Raw genomic sequence first — 23,871 nt, forward strand, 5'->3', positions numbered from 1 at the left:
CAATTCTTGTTTTAAAATTCCGACGATATTTCAATTGTCATTGCTGGCTCCCCGTTTTGCTCCCATTGTCTCTCCCTTTACTGAAATCCATAGAAGACAAAGACATTCAAAGTTATTCAAACTTGCGGCGCGAAACGTAGAAACGACAGGTCGATAAATCACGCGCGGGATATAAATAATGCCGACAATATGGCCATATGGATAGAAGAGAAAGATCAAAGGCTGAACAGACGTCCAGCCAGTTGGATATCGTTATCAATAACGTAATTTACAGCTCCACCGTTAAATGTCACGTATATTTGCGATATTTACGATCGGTGTCACGAGAAAGCTTAAATCTACGGTCGAAACTTCCGCTAGAAGAGCGGGACAATTGACCGGGTCGGAATGACTCGCTTGGTAACTTAATTACAACTTCCACGTCTTTTCACAATTTTCACGCTGACCCTCTATTTCGAGGAGAGTGCGGGCCGCTGGGAAAAAATCGCGACTAACTAATCGGATAAAGCTAACGCCAGGTTTTTGTGGCGACCGTTCGTTCGCTTTTACCGGGACGTGAAACAAATTTATTTGCGAGGCGTCTTCCTTTACACGCCGTTTATCTTAATTTTATTATTATCCGCGCGATAGCGTATTAAAGGATCTCGGCAACAGGTTCGACTATTAGACTGCATTTCCTAGCAGTTAAAAGAGTAAATTGCAGCGTGCAGGGGCACAAAGTTGCTCGAAAGCATGCCTCGACCGTGTTACATACACACATGCGTACGTAACGCCGCGTCCTCCTGTTCCAGACGCGTACAGATTACGCCAATAACTGTTCCCCTGAAATATCCCCGTTATCCCGAACAAATGACTCAATAATGATCTCGCAAATGGAAGAATGGAGAATAATTGTCGCAAAAATGATCGGGGCGGACGAGGAAGGTATCGCGTAATGGGACTAGTTTCTTTGCGAAGTAAAAGTAACGTACAGATCAACTCGGCCGGACCTCATCTACCTTTTTGCGTGCGAAAGATTAATAGCCACCTCGAGAGTTGGATTACTTATAGTATTTAACAAGCACAAACAGACAGTAAGAAAATTTAAATGTCAACGTTATTTATTGCGGACCCGTGAGCCGTGCTTTATTTCTAATATGCGAAATATAATATATAGTTCCACAACGGTCTTTCCCGTCGGTTATGAATAATCTTTCCCCTCCTCCTCCTCCTCCTCATCCTCCTCCTCCTCCGTGGCAAAGAATGGACCGTTTCTCGAACGTAATCTTTAATTCACGAGCTTATGTTTCAATAAAGAAGTTTCCGAACTCGCGAACTTAGTTTCCTCATGCATCTAAATTTTATTAATATCGGGAAGTGGTATGGGCTCGTCTGTTTGTTTTTAATACTATTTTCTGATGGACTTAAAAGCGCTTCCTGAAATTGTGATCGAAGATTAAGGTAATTGTTGAACGTGCTGCGACGCACTGACAAGTTTACTCACTCGCCAATGAAACCCGGCACTTTCTGCGGAAAGATATGCTTGTGGTCGGACGATTTCCTTACCTGCAACAAACAGAAAGTCGAGTGTTAAAATAGAGTTATCACGGAACTTCATGAAAAATACAATTTCTGCATTAATTAGTTAAATAAGTTCAATAGCATAGATAGAGATCCAGACTATCGCAAGAAAGTTCTGCGCGAGAGAAAATTCATTAACAAAGATGATAGCGCCGTCTGTCAACGGCTGCTCGATCAATTATAGAAATAGAGTAGCACCATCAAAAATTGTCAGTCACTCTAGAGCTGTCAAGGTGGACGGACCTCTTGGCGGGCTCAAAGGAGTCCGGGGTCCGACCTGATCCGGAAGGATCTTTACAGATTCTAGACTCCCTAGTTTCTAATCTTCCCAATTTCCAGTTCCCCTAGTTCCTAGTTTTCCTAATCTCTAGTCCCCTAGTTCCTAATCCCCTAGTTCCTAGCTTCCCTATTTCCTAGCCCCCATAGTTCCTAATCCCCCTAGTTCCTAGCTCCCCTAGTTCCTAGCTCCTCTAGTTCCTAGCTCCCCTAGTTCCTAGCTCCCCTAGTTCCTAGCTCCCCTATTTCCTAGCCCCCCTAGTTCCTAGCTCCCCTAGTTCCTAGCTCCCCTAGTTCCTAGCTCCCCTAGTTCCTAGCTCCCCCAGTTCCTAGTCCCCTAGTTCCTAGTCCCCTAGTTCCTAGTCCCCTAGTTTCTAGTCCCCCAACTTCCTAGTCCCCTAACTTTCTAGTCCCCCTAGTTCTTAGTCCCCCTAGTTCTTAGTCCACTTAGTTCCTAGCTTCCCTAGTCCTAGCTTCCCCAGTTCCTAGCCCCCCTAGTTCCTAGTCCCCCCAATTTCTAGCTTTTCTAGCCCCTAGCCCTTCTAGTCCTAGCCCCCCCCCCCTATTCCTCATCTTCCTAATTTCCCTAGTCCCTCAGTCCACCTAACTGCCCTAGCTCCCCATAGTCCCTAAACCCCTAGTCTGAATAGTCCTTAGCCCCAGTGCTGAGTGCCTAGCCCCTAGGTTCCAGGCCCTATTCCCTAGTTGGAGAGACCTGAAAATCTGAGACCGTAAAGACGGTCTTCCACAGAAGGGTTGCTGGCACGTCAAGTATCCCTCGAAGGGACAATGGATTTCCGTGTGTCTCTTCGGTGCTCGAATCCGGTGGCGGTGGCAAGCGAAGGCAAGATTAATGCGCGCGGCCAGCCTGGGCAGTCCATCAGCCGCTAATGCAACGGGAATCTCGTTCGAACGTTAACAAAGTTAACGCGGTGGTCGCAGTCTCACGCAAAACGCACGTCATCGGCCGTAATGACCGATTACACGGGACGAGTGTCATCGTCATGGCCGGCCGAGCCTGGCCGACGATGGCGTCGCAGCAGCGTTACGCCTAAACCACCGCGCGCCGGATCGTTATTGAATTATGCGCGATGCCCGTAATCGAATCATCATTATCCCCGGTTAACGATCCGAACGGGGACGAAAGGGCTCTCGCTCTGGGTCACCGTGTAAAAAGAATTTTCGAGGACCTCTCGCTCCGCGTGCTGCGAGGTTATCCTCGAAGAAGATGTTTCACGTCAATTTTGCGAACGTGAAATTATTGGTTTCTGGTCGATTAAAAATTACTGCTCTTATTACGATCGTAATCGCCTGGAAATCATTGGTATAAGCAGAACGATAAGTAGGCTGCGGATCTTCATGAAAAATAAAATATTTCTTCGGTCGATCACAAGGTACTGGAACCGGATAAAAGCATGTTTCTTCTTTTAATCGTTTTAATACGTCGATAATACTATATCGATGCTCTTATATTGTTTCTTTTTCTCACCTTAACACTGTTTCATGTTTCACCTACTCATTTTTATTATATCTGCATAAAATCGGGAGTCTAGTGACAACCATTTAACAATTATATTAAGAATGATTTTACGTTAGGATTTTTTACTTATACATTTTTTTTAATATATTCTTGAATATACGTCTGTCAAAAATCAAAAACTTACCGAAAGCGTTTATTTCATAAAGAACCGACTAATCAACGTTGCCGGAATGAATGGGATAATTGTTAAAGTTATTATTAGTCCCGCGAAAATTGGATTGATTAAATCCCGAACAACGCCAATTAATAATGCAACGCTATTATTGGAGAACGTGAAATGGCCACGGGGATAGACACGTTATTCCAGCGTCCAATCCATTCATAGATCGTTCACGAATTTTTAATCATATTTCCGGAAGAAGAACGCGTGCTGTACATTTTAATTGGATAGATCAGCGTTGTAGCGGATGCGTCGTGCTTTAAATCACTCTCCAATTTGGTGCCTTCGATCAAGGATACAAAAATTTAATAAATCGTCGCGAATTCAGAGTCGCGGCGCGGCTCCGATGGTAATTCGAAAATGGACTCTAATTAAATCTGTAGAGAATGGATCGGCCAGTGCGAACAACGATCTATTTTTGAGAGGCTCATCAATTACTCTGGCAAGCCGAAATCGATGCATCTTTCAACGATTTCATTTATACAAACTGATTCAACTCTTCGCGACGATCTTTTAAAAAGGCTAACAATATTTTCTTCCGAGAACTAGATTATGTCTCAAGGTAAAAAAATCGTAGGAAAGACGAACAACTGATATTTTATATCACATTTTATATATGGACATAAATAAATTATACATTTACAACTTCAGGAATTAGACGCACTGTCACGATGTCGCGAATGTGTCGTCATTCGTCTTCAAAGAGTTGAATCGATAAGCCCAAAATAAATACAATTGCATCGCAACAGTTTCACAGAAAACGTTCTTTGAATGCACTGAATCGCAGTCATTAGATGTACAAATTAATTCACGATCCGCACAACTGTTCGACTACAACTTCGTTTTATATTCCAATTTGTTGCTGGCTTTACCTATGAAACGATGTAAATACGTAAAACTTGCATGGAATAATTTTCAAGACACACACTTTGATCGTTTGTACGCTAACAAGTTCGCGAAGACGAGTTAATTCGTGCAGCCAACAAAAGTAAAATTTTCAATCGCGACGGGCTCAGTTGAATATGAAACGATGGTTTTCGAGTGCGCAGGTGAGAATCGGGAATCGACTGCAGTTTTTCGGCTATCTTTCTTCGAGTGCGACAGAAAACGGGCGCGCAGCGACTTCAATGACTCACGGGCGCATAGTAATAGATACGATCGTAGCTCATATATGGCTCGGAAACGTGCTCGATCAGATTTCCCAGGCCGAAACAGCCTGGATCCCCCGCCGGTGGCCGGGCGACACGCGAAATTTACGTTCTCCTCTAGTGTTTGTAACGCGCGTTTCGTTGCCGCCGTTACGAAATCGATTCAGATGGCCGGAATGTTGTTAACGCGTTTTAGCTTTCAATTTTGAACGCGACATTTGGTGTCTATTGTGGAATAGTCCGGGGTGGGCGCAAGTGCGAGCGCATCCCCGTCCCGGCCACATTCAATCCACTCTTTCGGCACTCCTACATGTGTCAAATTTGTTGGACGTAATATATTCACCGCGTACACACGACGACGGCGCGCGTCAAATTACCGTCTCGATTATCGTCGATGCTGTTATTTTACGCGGACGCGAAAACAGCCACGCGAAATCGTCGCTCGAACACCTCCGGACATCCTGGGCCCATTATTCCCCTGTCTTTAAACGTCAAGAAAAACTAGTCCCCTAAACGATCAAATGCGAACATTGTACAGTGAACTCTCGATATGTGTCAACAACACGGGTCCTGCCAGCGTCCTTTATCGTCCAGGAGACATACCCGTGCCGTGTTATGTTTACACTCCTCGGCGTCCTCGGCCTTCACGGGCTATACCCCGCGGTAGTGGGGATAAGTTCGCGACGTTTATCCTGCAGGTCTTGGCGACATATGTAGAGGAACCTCTGTACTGTGCTAAAGTTGCAGACGTTATGAAGAATTGGCTATTCTTGTTAATTGATTGCTGCTATTATTTTATAAGGGATTAAAGAAAAATGTGCTTCGACCAAAGGATTTATCTTTCAAATTCACTTTTGTACTTAGGGGATTGGATATACAAAATCGATACCATTGGACTGTGGATTTGGTGCGTTTAAAAGAATCTGAAAGAATCTGACCCTCGAGTGGTACAATCTTGACTCGAACTATTAGGTCTTTCTTTAAGTATATAATTTAAGACTAAATAAGCCAAATGTTCCGAGTTAAGGAAAGTCAATATTTACAATGATCGCGCAATAGTGAAAATTAAAACTCCAAGACGCCATTGCAGGGTTAAAAATATTGATGTATTATTTTCAGCTTATTAAAATTATTAAATGAAGAAAAAAATTTCTACTTGGCTCTAGCTTTCTACAATTGATGCAAGCAATTTTCATTTTGATATTACATACGAATGTGATGGGCTTATGAATGTACCAAATCTGTACTACTGAATACTTCTAAAAGAATTTTTAAAGAATCTAAAGAGAATTTATGACTGAATCGTTTCCTCGTACGAATGTGATTTCCTATGAACTTCTTTCTTCAACGAAGTTCATACCGAAATTAATTTTCTGGATAACAGAGAAAAAGTTTGATCGATACGTATTTCTGTAGGAGCTTCCTCCGAAAAAACAGGGCCGAATTTCGCCGGCCACCGACCGCGGAAGGTGAGCACGGTTTTTTTGTCCGTGAAATCAATGCGCATCAATGTGGATCAGAATAAACAGGTAACGGCATTGTGCCTTTTTCTCCGCCCCCAATATCGCCTCCGTTCTTTTTTCTGTTCGTTTTGTTACCACGATTCTCGTATTCTCGCCGGCGCGGCGGGTTGGTCGGTCGGTGGTCACGGTTGACTCATCGTTATTAGAAAAAATAAAGAAGAGGCTTCTCAAGTGGGGGAGCCCCGATCCCTCGAGACCGCTGCCACTCGACTTCGTGAAGTGTACAGAGGAATGAAAATACGACGATTGGAATTCAGCCCGCGGAGTTCCGACAAGAACTCATAGTAACCGGGCTTGTTCTTTAACAATTAGTCGCTTTCATCTGATTTTTCGCTCGGCAGGCCACTCGACCCGGTTCTATCCTCATCGACGGTTCACTTAACAATAAACCTACCACCACCGGGGTCAAAATGACCGGTTCCAGATTTTCCATTCTACAATTATCGAGATGATAAAAATTATTTCACAAGAAATGATTGAAGGGAACATGTACCAGTTACTTTTAAAGCTTGCTAGGTTTAGCGTTAACCCCTTGCGCTGCGATTTATTTTCCGGTTTCAGCAATTAGATCTTCTTTGTGATTCGTAATTTCCTAAAAACGGAAGAAAATTTATATCTATTGTATGCCCATATGTTCTTCAATAGCTGTGCATTGACAACTGCAAAATAGGATTTTATTTCGGTTTGATGGACATTAATAACAAATACGTTTATTAGACTCTGTTCAGAATCTTCATCGCGAGTATGACTCGAGATTGTAGGGCAAGGGGTTAATCCGCTTTAATTCGGAAATCTTGACATTTTTCTTTTCAGGTTAAAAGGTGACGGTATTCGTCTCGTTCTTCGATTAATTGTTACCACTGTTACATTTATCGACGGACGATTTAATACTGTGGATTTTTTACGCAAATACGGACGCACACGGGGTTACAACCGCGGATTTGATGGATTTATTTTGTTCCGTGGAACGTGTCTTCCGACACCCTGTCGTGGAAATAGAACGGAGAGATTCTCATTCGCGGATCGGGAGCGTTTAAAATCCATTAAACACCGGCCGGTGAGCAATGGGTCGAGAGACCAGGGCCGTAAGTTTTTCGTGTCGCGTTGGCCGTACTGTCCCCCGGGGCTCGTTTTTCCAGCGACGGCCTGGCCGTATAACGGTCGCACGAATATATATCCCTTCCCATTAGATTTCTATCGAGCGACGAACGGTGTTCTCAGGCGATCCTCTCCTCGCCGCTTAATCTCGCCGCAGGATCTCCGTCCGAGATGTCTTAAGAGCACGGAATCAATTACCGCGACTTTCACCGCGTGGGCGCGCCGCATCTGGCGTGTCCGGCTCTCCCACGTGAACGCGTGCACGCGTACGTGTGCGTACCTGCATATATGTACATGTATACGCGCGCCGGTCGCCTGCGACCGACGCGACGGCGAGCCGTGTGCGTCGACGGTCCCCGCACACCGTAACGCGGAATTAACGGCGACGGCCGCGGCGACAACGACGTCCGTTAGCGAGAGGGAACCCTTCACGAATGAATCCTCGAGTCTACGATGCTGAAGGAAAGCTACGGCCAACACCGTGGGACCGATACTCCCACCGACGCCCACCCTCGACACACCTGCTGCTCGCAGAAATATTCCGCCTCGCTTTTCGCGCACCTTCGCTAATCCCCTGGCTGTCCCCTGATTCGAGGAATCCGCGATTCTGCGGGGGAAGACGCTGCTTCCGTGAGAACACTCTGGGACTGGGGGGAATTTACATTTTTGGAAAACACTGGCCGACATAGTTTAATATTCTTATTTATTTTTTCACAAACAGTGGAGTAATTACTCCAATGGTCAGACGTTCGAGGCGATTTGTGAGACACCTTGAGGGCCCGGGATAGTCACGCGACTTTATAATTAATAATTTGCCACTCACAGCCTTCAGACACAGACTTAAGATCCGACGGGTCTTAAGTCTGTGACTAAACTTGCCACATTTCTTGCTCTGTATTATCGATATTACGAATTCTGACGCCAGAAACGTGCTTGAAGTTTTTGGTTTTATTTCGTAGAGAATCGAGACAAAATATAGCTGAATTTGTAGCTGGAGATATTTTCTAGTGCGCGCTGCTCTCGATTTCATCCAGAAAACTCATTCAATGGCATAAAAATGTTTAGATTCCACGGCATGCACATCGTCAATTTTTGGCCTACTTCTAACGATTATATTACCAAATATCTGCATAATCTCGACAGCTTCTGACCCTTTACCAGCGACAAAATATTCTTATATCAGGACGAAAACTTGAGGCACGTAAAACCATTTTTTGACGGTAATGTAGTCACTCTACCTTATCGCGAATCTACGAAGACCGGGCCCATAAGCATTGCTGTCAATAGACTTAAATTTTTTAAATTTGTCTAATAATTGAAATTTCATTAACTGATCTTCGTCACAAATGCATAAAATCAACATTCTAGTAATCATTAACCTTTTGCACTGTCCCCGTCAAAAACTAGTACACTATAATCCAAAACGGTTCAATACATTACTGAATGTTCAAGTGTGGTACAAATGCAATTGCATGTGGACAAAATGGAATCTAGATCAGAGGGAACGTTCGATTTCTGAAATCGAAAAAGCTTCGAGCACAAAGAGTTAATGTTCTTTTCCGAAATGTTTTCTATGGGTATATGATGCTATGAGTGTCCTTCGGCGAAAAGGTAATCTTCTTCTTGGTAGTCGTGGTCCGGAGTCTAGAGCATGGGCGATGAGCACTGGTTTGCCCGCAGGGGCAGTGAAAGAGCAAATGATGTTGAGGATCTTGATTTTGTTAGTTGCGCGGAGAATTATATATCGTCGTCTCTACTTGAGGAGGGTCCGAATGGGCGTGGTTTGGCAGATCGTGATTTTGAGGGAGTTGGGACGGTGCCCCAGGGGGCAATCCCTTTCCATGGCTCGTTCGGAGGGATAAGCGGGAATTTAAGGAAAGTTTATTGTGGTTTGTCGTTCTTTTAGGTTCATTCAGTGATTTATCTCGTTGTTCATATTAAACTGTTGGTCTTTTTTTTGTAAAATGTCTTGGGTGGGCGTGGTATTTATGTCGGTGATTGTGAAGGAGTTAGGACAAGGCCGCAGGGGGCAATTCTTTTCCGCAAATCGTTTCGAGGGACAAAGGAAATTTAAGGAAACTCTACTACCTAGCGGTTGTTGTTCTTCTAGTTGTATTCAGGCAATATGTCTCATTGCTCTTATTGAATTCTTCCTCTTTTCTTTTTTTGTAGGAAAGAGTGGAGAGTTTTAACGACGCCAGGACGGCACCTCTGTTCTAAGAAAAATTTTTTCGTTGCTCAAATCACCGTGGATTTAAAGAGTGAAGTCTGTTCTCTGCAACGATCCCATAAAATTTGATGTACGATTTTTTGTTGCCGTTTTATTACACTTTGAATGCGAAGTGTGCTGCCGGCATTAGAATAACTCGAGGACAGACTTGTACGTTGCTACAAAAAGTCGTACATCAAATTTTACGGATTCATTGCGGAAGGAAGTCTCGAATCGTCAAATCTGTAACAATTTTAATCCCGAACAAAATTTTTAACTCCGCAGAGACGATCGATTTAAAAAATTGATAATAAAACGTCAAATTTTACATTTCCAAGCGGTTCTCACTGCGAAAATTTCCGGGACGAAATACAACCCAGGGAATTAAAAATAGAGACTTCAATCTGCAAAATACGGCTACGTAGATCATCGTACAATTTGTTATCACAGAGTTACAACAACATAAACGTAGCGAATAATTTATCCCCAAGATCTTGCCAGTAAGATTCTATTCAGGATCCTACGATGCTCTGATTTGATGGGTTCTGTATTTGTTTGAGTTGAAATTTATTGAAATGATTTTTAGTTGAGGAGGAATAAATTTTCGCCGAGCGGGGGCACGGTATTTAGCCCACTTTCCCGACGCGAGCGCCGCTGAAACGATTCCGAGGTCGTAACGTTCATCGAATTGAAAGATAAAACCGGCACAGGACGCGAGCATCGGCTTCATTTACGAGTTTCATAAAAATGTTGCTTGATCGGGTCCGTGCGGGGACACCTTCCCGACAAAATGGGATTCCAGCGGCGGAGTTCCTGGCCTTTGTAAAAGCGTCCGCTCCGCGAGAGGCAGGTATTTACTTTGCCACGGGACACTTTAGCGGCTCCCACCTACTTCCTCCTTCTTATTTCTTTCTCTCTCTCTCGGCTGGTTCTTCCTTTTTTTTTCAATCGCGCTTTAATTACGTCGCCCGGTCGCTTCTCGAACAGGTTCTTCTTCGAACGCGTATCACGGAAGCCGGGGTGACCAGGCACGAAACCTTCCCGTCGTGCACCGGTGTGCGATTTATAATCGGGAATTCTGCACGCGGGATCGTTCGCGAATCGAAACGCAACAGAGAAAGAGAAAGAGAGAGAGAGAGAGAGTGAGACGGGGGGAGAAGGAGAAAGGACGGCGGAAATATTCGCTACGCTTATGAAGTGCCGGCGCTGAAAATCGGTTCCGTTTGCCGATCGGGATCGTTAAAACGGTATCGAAAACCGAATTTAATCTGCCGGAAAATAGACGCCCCGGAATTTGTTTCGAATATCATTTGATACGTGTTACGAGAAGGAAAGTAAACCGGCGAATGTTTGCACAAAACTGCGCGCGGCCTCTATTCCCATCCAATTTGCGCGCAGACTTTATTTTGGCCAAAGCTTTCGGGGATTGCCGCTCGCTGGACGCCGCCAGCGAGCCGGTTCCCCGCGTTTCTATCTCAAATATCTCTTAAACTGTAAATATTGCGTGGAACAACGGAACTTTTGTGGATCCTTTAAAATCGCTCGCCCCGAATCCGCGCGGATTATTACGCCGGTCTTGCGCCAATACCTTACCGAGCATAATGTTTGCTCAACGTCAGAAATTGGCGCACTCGAAAACACCTCGCGTCAATTCTATAAAACAAACGGAAAATACGCGAATAATAATTAAACACACTGTACGAGCACGACTTGGATTTTATGAAACTCAGTCGGAACGAATTCACAATTTTCACCTCCATTTTTCCGTTTGCTTTTGTCCAATTTAGATCGTGAATCGAAAGAAATGTTTCAAATTTACTAGACTTTACCAAGTGCATAAAAGATTACATTGAAAATTTAATAAAAACTGTTATTTAGTGCACAATTCTTTACATATTGATTTTTGTGAAGATTTTCTGTGAAACAATTCCAATTTCAAAAAAATTGATTCTACAGCAAAACATTAGTCAATCCGTGCCATGCCGGACAATACTAAATTGTTTAAGCCTTTGCATTCGAAGCTACCGTGATTCCATTATCCATACATACGTAATGTTGTCTACAATATTGCCAAAAATATTTTCGCAATTTGCGGACATCAACAATACTAAATTGTTTAAGCCTTTGCATTCGAAGCTGTCGCGATTCCATTATCCATACATACACGTAATGTTGTCTACAATATTGCCAAAAATATTCTCGCAATTTGCGGACATCAACATTTCTCAAAAGAACATTAATATTTTCGTCTAACCATCGTTCTATTTAAAAATTGAACTCGCCAATTTCTAGAACTGGCTCTAATAATTTGATCCGGTGATGTGACACTGTAACTGCGCGAGCGAATAAACGTCACTGGGTTATTAATGGTTTCCCGACAAAGTTTATTTAAACAAATAAAATGGAACTAGTTTGAGAGGCATAGCATTTTGTATAGCTGTCATAAATCGTCATTCACTGCGACAGAAAGTCGAGAGAACGCGAGTCACGTTATCGCGACGCGACAGTTCGCCGTACAAAATGGCTCGGCAAGCCGAGTCACGCATGTATCAAAGATTCACGTAAACTACCTTCCGGAACAATAGTTAGATATACGCCAACAATAAGATTATCTTACGGACTCGGCAGATAGTGTTATCTCGCGGTGGAAACTGCACGGTCCGAGACGAGACACGATAAAGCTATTCCAAGAGCTCCCGAAACCTTGCAGCAACCGCAACAGGTTTAATGGCGCTACGTATCTGTGTAACGCACGATTGAAATTTGCACTACCGTCTGCACTACACACTCGCGAAACTCTGCTGACGTCATCGTGCGGCAGAATTTTTCCAAAATTCGTAACCACCAAAAAAGAACTCGGAAAGTGATCCGAAAATCATAAGGAAGCTCAACGCAGTGCAAATTCATTCACACAGATAGTTTACTCATCGAATTCTTTGCTCGGTCTACCCTAAATAATAAAGACGATGTTTCGCGTTATTTCAAGAATTCTCGAACAAAATTGAGAAATTAAAATCCGTGTGTGCAAATGGAACAGTCGGTGTTGGAATTAAATTACCTAACAATCGCGAATTAGTGATTTACCAATAATGTCAGGTAGCGACAATAATCAACATAATTGACGAATGAAATTTACAACGCTTCCACAGTAATTTAATAAAGAAATTTTTTTCTACGTTCAGAGATCCATGTTAATGGTTTTTCGAATTTCATTCGGGGCAGCGTTGCATCATCCCCTAACGCCATCAGCGATCTCAATGACCGCCAATGAAGGCCCGTTGATAATTCTAGCTGTTGACTGGCCGCCGGCCAGTCCAGTATTTATAAATCTAAATGCGGCTACTCGAAAGCTGAAAATTTGATTTTCCGCGAGCCGCAGGTGTGACGACACCTTGTAGGATCTTGGGCTTGGAACGGTGCCGCGTTTCCAAAAATACACCCGTCCCAGAGACGGGAAAATGATTCGGTCAAACTTTCGATTCGACGATGTCCGAGGATCGATCTCGGCCGATCTCGAACGCGACTGGCCCGGCGGAGCCGATGTTTACCTTACCCGGGGCCAATCATGTTTAATTCGCGGTTGCGGGGATCGACGGACGCTTTTGGGGCGAAAGTAAATCGGAACGGAGGATTAATTCTGGCTAAAACCAAAATGAAAAAGTATAGACTCATTAGTTGGAGATAAGAGAGGAAAGATAAGAAAATTACTGCGTTGTGTGTGTACACTGTGTACAGCAAAAATGGTACCCATTTTTTTGACGATGCGAAGGAAGCAAATAAAAATTGACTACTGACTACTGAAACGAGTAGAAATTGACTTTAATTGATTTAAATTCGACGGCTAAAGATAAGAGAAGACAGATAAGAGAATTACTATGTGGTATACGCACTGCGTTCAGCAAAAATGGCATCCATTTTTTTGACGATGCGAAGGAAGCAAATAAAAATTGACTTTAAGTGATTTAAATTCGACGGCTAAAGATAACAGAAGATAGATAAGAGAATGTGGTATGCGCAGTGTGTTGAGCAGAAATGGTACCCATTTTTGTGACGACGCGAAACGAGTAGAAATTGACTTTAATTGATTTAAATTCGCCAGCTGAAGATAAGAAAAGACAGATAAGAGAATGTGGTATGTGTACTGTGTTGTATATGGACTATGTTTATGCGCACTGTGTTGAGAAAAAATGATGCGAAATGAGTAAAAATTGACTTCAATTGATTTAAATTCGTCACCCAAAGATAACAGAAGATAGATAAGAGAATAACTGTGTGGTGTGTGTACCGTTTTCAGCAAAGTGCTCATTTCTGCGTTGAAATAAGCAAGTAAATGTAGCGTAAAAATGAGCTGCCATCAAGTGTAAACGTGTGAGTGAAGAGCATATTTGGAAATTTATTCGAACCGTGAATTTTTAACGACCACGACAATATATTCGTCGAGTCACGAACTTATTTTCGCGTGTCGCTTCTGGGAACAGTTAGCGATCGTTTGTAAACTATAGGATCGCCTTGTGTATTAATAAGATGCCTGTTGATAGTAAATTCATGCATAAATCAGCGGCGATGTTTTTAGCCAGAGGCAGTTGAGCGTCTGCCTCCTCTTCCGAACGAGGATCGCACGAAAACGGTTTACTCGCGGCATTAAGAGTAACGCGTGATTACAAGTTACACCGCTATCTTGATTACAGATTAATCGTGGCGCGGCAGTTCCTCTGTTCTTTTTTTTTTTGCCGGGTTGCTCCTCCTCCTCGATTTTCTTCGCGATTACCGATAATTATCGTGATCAATTATTCGCTGATCACCGTACGAGATACCGATTGAACGTATTATTCATCGGTTTTTCTGGCTGGTCGACGAAAAAACCGAAGGTCGTGCTTCGACGATGAAGTGTAAATCGACCGTCGACAATAGAAATAACAATGATCGATGCACTTAGGAATGAGAACAGGTAACGAGTAGATTGCGGATGTTTCTGCAAAATAAAAATTGCGTGCATAGACACAGACACGACACAGACTTTTGTTTACTCTGTTGATAATTGTAAGCAGGTGCAAATAATAGCATTTTGATATTCTTCGAATGCTCTTTCTATTTGATATTCAAACATAAATTATCGTAAATTCATGAAATTCGCGGTCTAGCAATGAGACACTAGTTCGTTCACCGGTTGCTCTATGACCGAGTGGCACGCGGAGCGTTAAGTGACAAAAATTAGGGGTGGGCAAGGGTTAAACGGTAACCATAATCGATCAGTGGAAGATCGTCGAGCGCTCGTCTGCCGATGTATCGAGCAACACAGCCACTTTGCGGGCCGGTATGCGCAGGTATTTCGGCACTTCCGACAGAGTCGTTTGTCAGCATTAGAGAGAGAGACGGCGGGGCCGTTCGATCGGAATAAGCCAATTTTCCGAGCGATTTCTTATCGACCGCGGTGATCGGCCCTCCGGCCCGTGATCTAACGCCTTTAACCGCTCCACGAGACTCTCGTCACGTGTCGTCTCAGTGTCGAGGATGGTTTTATCGGTGGTCGTTAAACGCGCTGCGCGTAAGTCGCGCTGTTCCGACCTTTGCTGACCGTCTCTCTTCTTTTTCTTGGTCCCTGACTCCAGCGCACGGTCCGCCGGGGTCGTTACGGCGTAATAAATATTACCCTCTTTCCCCTCGAAATTTTCTCCGATTTTTACTTAACGTCACACGGGTAATTGTTTGTACGAGGCGCTGATGACTTCCGGCTTCGAGAGAAACGCCTGAGCATTTCGCTCCCTTCCCTTGGTACGCGATTTAATTTAATAAATCATACACAGCGAACTCGTTTTGATATGCTGAACTCTATAAAGTATACAGGGTCATCCATTTTTAAACGGCCAAACGTCAACCAGCTATAGAGGACCCCAAATGGAACAACATTCACCCCTAACACTTTTTTTGATTCGAAGTTATTTCATTCAGTCTCCACGGTGTGCCCCATGTCAAAAAAACCAAGATCCAAAGGTCATACAAAAAAGTTGACCCAATAAAAAAGATGCCGCTATTTATTATAAACCAAACAAAGGAAAAATCATCAAGATACATAATTGCAGTCCTAATATATTGAATCTTAAGTGAACGCAAAAAATGACGGGTTTTTGCAATTATCTAAAAATCAAGACCGAATCAAAAACAGTGTTAGGGGTGAAAGTTGTTTCATTTGGGGTCCTCTATACCTGGTTGACGTTTGGCCGTTTAAAAACGGATGACCCTGTATATTCTTATGATTCAAAGACTCGAACTTGGGTTTTCAGATTTGGGGAAACTTGGACGCTTAGGTTTAAGAGGTCCCCGAAATTGTTCTTCTGAAGAATTTTAATGTCCCCGAAGCTGGGCGTTCTCGGTACAAGAAAAATTTGAATTTCGATTTCCCAGCGGTGGGGCGAGAAATCTCCTATTTTGAGAGGCCGGTCGACGACAGGAAGCCCCGGCCAGCCGTTTCCAGGGATCAGGGGGTCGCAGGATCGCGGGCTGATCCGTCCGAAGGAAGAAGGACAAATTGTACGCGGGTGAAGTTTACGAGAAGCGTAAAACGGCCGTAAAGATCTCACGAGTGCGTATTAATACCCCACTGTGCACAGTGTTATCGTGCCATTATGGAAATTCATTAATGCTCCGCCCGGAACCAAGCATTCTTCGTGGATCACCAACTTCAGCCACTTAGATACCGTATGATTTACGGCGCGCATAAAACGTTATCATCGCGACCGATATATTGAAACTTCGTGTAGAAATCGTGGGACTGCTGCCGGTGCCGGTGCCGTGCCACGGGCTCTGGCCACTGTGCGTTTGACGTTGACGATCAACGGTAATTAAACGGCTTATAAATTTCTAAACGAGCCTCCGCGCCGTCGCGCGCTGCGCTGCTGCTGCTCCGGTGTGCTTAGGATGATATTTTACGGCGCGGAACTCGAAACACATCGACGACCGGGGGTATGGCTCTCTGCCGTTCGGGCATTGTGTGTTCGACTGACGAGGATGTATTACGTAATAAGCCGGTTTAATTGATGGCCGGATTATCTCGTTAGAAAGTTTATTGCTACCGGAAGATCGCTAAGAGATCGCGCGGGCGCAATTTGTCGAATGAATAATGGATTGCGATACACGCGAATACACCTAATATCGATAAATCTGCGGGACGTGTGTTCGACGGTAAAAGCTCCTCGGCGGTTAGATCGAAAATCGCAGATAAGATACGGAAGATCCTGTAAATTTCGTGCTTAGCTCTCGATATTAATGGCCGCGAGGCTGCGCGATTGTAGGCCGACTAAACCGTGAGTCGTCGAATCGCGTCGTGGCGAATTAAAGCTAATTAAGACGGACTGAAAATTGCGGAATACACACCGCGAGGAGGCTGGCCAGATGCTATCGAGTTTGACTCGGCCATAGGAAACGATTAATAATTTCCATGCAATAACAGTTTCGCTCCGTTGTAATTACAGGTGTATCGCCGTCGATCATCGCTTTCTGATACCGCCGGATAGCGGATGAGTAGCGAGAACACTCTTTTCCACGATAAAATTATAAAGCAACAATTACTGCAGAAATTGAATTTGACGAACCAGCTGGTGCTGGAATCAGACGCGCCAGCGTTTCTGGCAACACCTGCCCGGTATTACGGAAATGCCGCGGAAATTATAACTCCGTTTGTCGGATGTGTTCGTTTACTTTGTTCCTCTGTGCTAGGTTCTGTTGATTCCCATCGAGAAAAATTGCTTTCAGCGGATTTGCGCTCGTTACAAATTAAGTGGGGACCGAAAAACGGAATGCTGTCGAAAGAACACGACTCGACAAATAATTAGAGAAACTTGAAAACACACGATTTCAAAGAGCTTTTAGAGCTAAGGACCTAAGCTAGAGTCCTCGTAAATCTAAGAATTGTAGCTAGAGACCTCAAGGACCTAAAAAGCCAATTTAGGGACACTTTCAGCTCGACTACTTAGGCTAGAGACTTCATAAATCTTAGAATCGAAAACAGAGACCTCGTAAAGTTAAGATTCCAAGCTGGTCACCTTTTATAAACTTAAGGATTCAAGCTGGAGTCCTTAAACTGGAGGATTCTGCGTTTGAAGTCCCTGACTGATATCTTTGAGTCTGAAATTATTTTTCTGTCGATTCTTAAGTCTCGAGATCTTTGAACTCGAGTCCCTAGGCCTAGTGAGGTCGTAGTTGTGTTTCCTGGATCCTTGGATCCCTTTCTCTCGATTCCCAGCTTCCAGTATCCTTAAGTACGGACACTGAATTTCTAATTAGAAGATGCAGATTTAGGTGATTTTAGGCTGATAAAAATTGCTAGTTGAAAGTGGTGTCGAGTTCCTGATCGAACAACGTTTATAACGGAATATTTTTGTTGAGCAGCGGAGAGAGTTTCTCCATCGCAAAATTCGCTAACGAGCCAAGCGGTTGGGAATAGGGATCGGCGAAGAATCGGATTACGGGGATGAAAGAAAACGGAAAAACGTTAAGCGAAGCGTGGCTGGGCCGTCGATGCAACAAAATGGGACTTCCACTCGGTTGCCCGTGAATAGTCCCAAAAGCCCCGGGGCCTTAAGGTCCTCCGTGGCTCGATGAAAAAACAACAAAGCGTCTCTCCTCCTCACAATAGCCCGCCACGGATTCAGCTTTTCTATTTGTGTTTACAATAAGGAGCACAGAACCGATGGAATTCGCTCTCGTGGCCAGCAGGAGTGACTAAAACGATGCTGACGTCCCGGAATCTCGTTGGGAACCCTTTGCATTACGAATTCGAGCGGGGATCGCATTACTGTCCGCAGAAAATTGTACAATGCTGAATATAGACACGCATACTGTCCAGTAATAATAGGTATACGCAAGCCCATGCCAATGCGCTAGAGAGTACAATTACGAGGTATTTTTCTTTTCGTTGACACAAATAGATGTCCGATGGAAGTTCTCGTTTTGTGGGAGATCAATTTCTTGGACAGCAGCATTTTTCAGCAATACTAAACCTCACTGCTAGCAATAGATTAGCTGAACAAGTTTAGTGATAATGTGAATAGCAGCGCAGGATCACGAATGCTTGTTAGGAATGAGAATTGTGGAGAAAATTTGAAAAAATAGGAATTTCAAGTTCGTGAGCTTCAACATTCGCAAATATCACTGATACCGTTGATATACGTACATGCACGAGTAATGTCATTCACAACTTCCAGATTGTCTACTTTTACGGAGAAATTGCAGGTAGAGGGCGCTCACGAAAGAGCTCAGAATACGATTCTTTTATTCTAAAAAGAAAGACTAAGCTCATCTTCTTCAACAACTCTCCACAATTCCCAACCCTCTCACACAAGCATCAGCAAATGTCCTCAACTTGTGAATAGTCTCATTGAAGTCAACAACCATTTCAAGAAAATTTCAGCAAGGATTAATCCCAACATGGTGACCACCCATGTAACATCATCAATGACATAAGCGTATCTGTTTCTACAGACAAGTATCTATCCTTGCTGCCCAGGGAAGGTCTCAAAGAACTATTCCGCTCTCTCAGAAGAAGAATACAAATACTCATCCCCTTCAACAACCTTCCACAATTTCGAAGCCGCTCGAACCTCATCACAGACAGATCATCCGAACACCGACAAAACAAATATCGAGAAAAGTCCTCAACCTGGCAATCGTCTCATTAGGATCGGCCGTAGCGAAGAAAATTCCAGCGAGAAGGAATTTCAGCTCGGTGACCTTCACCACCCCCGGAATGCCATAGCTGACCTCGAAGGTTCCTCGCCAGTGGAGTATCCATCATTGCCAGCGGAGGATCTCGATTCCCCGCGAGGACTGGTCCACGCGGCTCGATTCGAAGCCGGCCCACGCTCTTCGTGGTAGCGCGGTTCCTGAGTTGCGCAACCGGCAGAGAAACTTTTTTCTTAAATCAATTTCAACATGTCTCGCGGGGAGATGGAGAGGAGGCAGAATGAGAGGGACTCGTAAAACCCACGCGCGACCAGTTCAACGGTTTCCTTCACTCTAATTGAGACCGGCGGCAGGTAACGATAGACGATGGTAGGAGGAGAGGAGAGAGAGAGAGAGAGAGAGAGAGAGAGAGGGAGAGAGGGGGAGAAAAAAAACTGGCAAGGAAGAATGAAGAGGTAAACGGCACAAAAATGGGCAAATAAGAAACGCGTGGTCCCCTCTCGACGTTTGCACGACCCGTTTTCGTTCACATCATTGCCAGGAATGACTAGCAGATACGGGGTCTCGCGGCCACGATACACACTGGTGAACGTCCGCCAGGTATAATAATGAATGACCGTTATTACGACGTCAACGACGATGACTGGGGACCGGCCGATGATGCCTGGACAGGCGACAATGATCCTGGTCTCGTTCCCAGCTTCGACAATGCTGGTCTCGACGATTGAAATCGATATGCGCTCGGTTCGTCAAGATGGCGGGACCTGGATTTTAGGGAACCTACGTGTTCGATTTTTGGGGCCTTTTGGGCCATTCAATTGTTACCTTAACCTGTGCAACGATATTTAAGTACACGCATGCTTATTGTTAACTTATCTTTTAAACGTTTTGTACGTACTTGCTGGAAAGTATCAGAACTGTTGCGGATTTCTACTCTTCTGGGATAGTTAATTGATTTACATTTGTGGTATGAGAAATGTGCATTGGAACTGTGAGCTAGAACTGCAATATTGAAGATTTTTACAGAAGCTTGCACAGATGGATTTTAAGTACAGTAGCGCCTCTGTTATCCGAACTTATTTGCATTAAAACCGTGATTAATTAATGGAAAATACAGATGAGACAGTTTCAGATAACAGAAATTCTACGGTATATTGAATTCCATCTGCTTTAATATCGAACAAAGTGCTATTGTTTTGCAAGAAATGAAGGATTCGTTTCAAAGCGTCATCATTTCAGTACATTCTTGAATTAACGAGAAGTCGAACGCATGCACTTGGAATTTAATTAAAAATTTGCATGAATAGAACAGACGCGAGGCAGGACAATTGATAGTACCGTATAACAATTAATACTGAATCGAACAAGTGAACTATGTCTGCTTGCTTCAGTGTTTTCTATTTGGCACTACTTAAATGAGTGAAATGTGCTTGATCTAGTATTTTCTATTTGCCGCTATTTAAAAGAGTAAGAATAAAAGTAATAAATAAGAAAGTTCGTAATCAGCGCGAAGAAGTTTTTCCTGCTCTCGATGAGCGATCTTAACAATTTTTCGATATCAATATTGCAGCCAACTGTGCAACGCAATCTCTTTCCGCTAATGTATCTGTCAGTCGGCGGATGACAAAGAACTTAGAGCTATACTTTCCTTGGAGCCGAACTTCTTCGGCGAGATTGTTGCCGGCAGATACCCGTCCCTTCTCTTCGTTATCAGAAGCGGTACCGTATAATTTTATTACATCCACCTGATGGTGCATTTCGAGATGCACTTAACGAGGCAAATGAAGTGCACTTTAGGTTGATTTACTACACACTCTCGTCAATACTTACGACAAATGTAATGGAACTCGGCCGTGTCCGTCCCGCGAATACATTATTCCCTAATGAATCGCCGCGACTTGTTTTATTCGTCATTGTCACGAAGAAATAATGGCCTAACTCGGCTCGATTCTTGTTCCGTCCCGGCTGTTGTGTGCTCACCTCACTTAACACGCCACGTCTAATCTCGAATATATTACGTAACACGCGCGCACGTGATCACTCTAACGTTGTCCTTGGTTCAAACTTGATCGAGAACGTAGCGTGAGCGCGCGCGCGCGCGCGATCGTCCCGACCGCAAAAACCAGTATTCCTAATTATACTCGATAAAATACAGACAACGAAAAAAAAAATAAAAACGACATCCGATAACACGGAGATTCAAGCGGAAAAAGGACGCGGATTGCGATTAAAAAGCCTCGTTAATCCGGATCCATGCATAATGCTAGCCCCGGCCACCTCTTACCACCGTACAACCTTTAATCCGCGAGCCGGTTAAGTAATAACGACATTAACTATGCAATTAGTTTACAAAGTTTCAGGCTACGCCGTTCTGTTTGCGCAACGGCGAATAAATCTTCCGCTTTGCACATTTTCCGCCGCGAAACTTTCGATGCCCCTCATATTTTTCGTTGCGGCCGGCAGTGCAAGAAATATGCACGCGGGAAAAGGTGGTTCGCCGGCCTTAATTTCGATACCGAAGCGTCGAACTTCGATATCCTTATCTTCGAATTATGCGCAGTTGTCGGATAAACGACTGCGCAAACTTCCAAACTCTAAAGAGACGTCGTAATTCTTACAATATTTTACCTTTTTACATTATATTACATTCTTACGAATATTTCTATTTTGCACATACACCCGCAGTCGAATAATGACTGTATCGGGAGATGGAACGGAATCTTTGTTGCACAGTCAGTTGCACCAGGAGTGCACCAAGAAAATAATTCTGCAACCTCGAGGGTAAGTTCTAGTCCAGAGATGCTCGTTTTCAGTGCGACATTTGGGAATTAATTTAAAGAAAACGATCTAACTGATCAAGCTGAAATTCCGTACGCCTATTTGCACATGTACGAAGCAATAGCACAAATTTTTATAAAGCTTTTCGGTAAATATTGTAAGAGTTATAAATGAATTCTTAAAGTCCTGTTACGGAGGAACTCTCGGGAACTTCAGGGAACGAAATGAACGGAACTGCAAATATTTAAAGGAGCAAAATACGAGTCCACATGATCGAATGATTTGACTTTCAAACAGAGGTCGCATAATTTCGCAATAATCGTCCCAGCAGGAAAAGGGGAAGCTCAGCAACGGGACTCTCGATCACGTTGTCAAGCCCGCCTCCCACGCGTCGCAGGTTCCCGGTGTCCGTTCAGAATCAGTTACACGAAATTCTAATTTCCCCGGGAGAAAAATCATGGTGAAATCTGGGCATGGTCGTTCGCTGTCATTTAGCGAGACCGCGACAGGCCAATGGTGTCGGGAGCCGGGCTGTGAAACAGTCATATCTAACATTTATCAGGCGACGTGCTCGTTCCTAGTCTCGTCAAGATCCATTTGCGGACGCAGGATGCAGAGGAGCATTACCGTGTCGCGATGTCAAATACTAACGGCGGAGAAGCGAGTGGTGTCATTACCGGACCTCATAGCGCGTCTCATCCCCCGCTCGCTCCCCCCTTCCCCCGCGCACGCGAACTGCCACCCACGCCACCACCCCCTCGGGCCGTATTTCTCCGTTGCGGAACAGAGAACAGCGAACACCGGCGCAAACAGGTTGATAGATCTTGATGGAGCACCGAGAGCCTCGGAACCCGGGCTATGTTAAATACCCGTGCCGCAATTAGACGCCCGGTGTAATTCAATTACACGCGAAATAAATACGACCGGCTCTCCCTTAATAAACCCGCTACAATGCGAATTTGTCGCGCGCACGCGGAAAACATCTCGTCGTTGAACCGATTCTTCTTGGCCGAATCACGCAATTTTCAACCCTTTCGGCGCGTCGCGACACCGCCGAATAATTTGTTACGATTAATTTTCATCTATTTATCAACCCTTTCCGGTCCTATGTCGAGTCAGACTCGACATTAACTTTCCCGCTCTTATTTCACTGATTTACTTTACCTTCATTAATAATGCCATAATTTCATAGTATGCATCTCTCGGTTATTCTACATAAGCTTTATTATTATTATTAGACTGCGGATCTTCTGCACGAATTCCAAGAAAAAGGAGTTACATAAGAATGGATATCTTCTTTTGAAAATTGTAATAGGTTGTAAATAATATTAAATTCATGCGATGTAATCTTCCGTTTGGTGACTCATTTGCTCACTCGTCTCATAAACGCATCAAAACCGCAGTCTATTATAATTGTGCTTCGAGCAGGAAAGTTCCATCGACCACCAACTACCGTTGACTCGCAACAATCCCGAAGCCACAAACTACAACAAATGATATCCTGAAATTTTTAAAAATAAGAGAGACCACGTGTGCTCGACATTATGCGTTCGGTGGGTTGCGCGAGAACCCCCTAGTGTTCCCAAGGTTGATTTGCGTGAGGAGAGTCCGTCGTTGAGAAATGTGTCGGGCCGAATCGCGTCGGGGGTGGCTAGCGGAGGGTTGTTCGTAGGAGCGCGAGGGCAAAAGGAACAAGTTGAAAAAAGAAGACGACGAAGAAGAAGGAAACGAGAGTGTCTGTGAAGGAGGACGGGGGGAGAGCAAGAGGAAGAGAAGAAGGAGTCGGTGGAGCGAGAGGGTCGGGGGTTGTGGGGTGGGCTAAGACGTTGTCCTGCCAACAGGTGGTAGCAACCTCACACTACCGGGCTTGCTGCTTCAGCCCGGCAGCAGCTCAACCCCTT

At 44.2% G+C, this 23,871-nt stretch overlaps 1 protein-coding gene across 1 annotated transcript in view; it reads right to left on the reverse strand.

Annotated features, from left to right (window-relative positions):
- LOC143353405 (uncharacterized) overlaps positions 1–21,121 on the reverse strand; it is a 184,628-nt gene extending 163,507 nt beyond the window's left edge. Inside the window, exons 1-2 of the mRNA XM_076786714.1 lie at positions 21,023–21,121; positions 1,484–1,545 (exon numbers count right to left, since the gene is read on the reverse strand). Of these exons, the coding sequence (XP_076642829.1) occupies positions 1,484–1,545; positions 21,023–21,106 (146 nt within the window). The 5' untranslated portion in view covers positions 21,107–21,121. The remainder of the gene's footprint in view (positions 1–1,483; positions 1,546–21,022) is intronic.
- Between the last annotated feature and the right edge of the window lie 2,750 nt (positions 21,122–23,871).

This window comes from Halictus rubicundus, chromosome 4 (genome assembly GCF_050948215.1).
Source record: "Halictus rubicundus isolate RS-2024b chromosome 4, iyHalRubi1_principal, whole genome shotgun sequence".
In the NCBI taxonomy this organism is placed as follows: domain Eukaryota; kingdom Metazoa; phylum Arthropoda; class Insecta; order Hymenoptera; family Halictidae; genus Halictus; species Halictus rubicundus.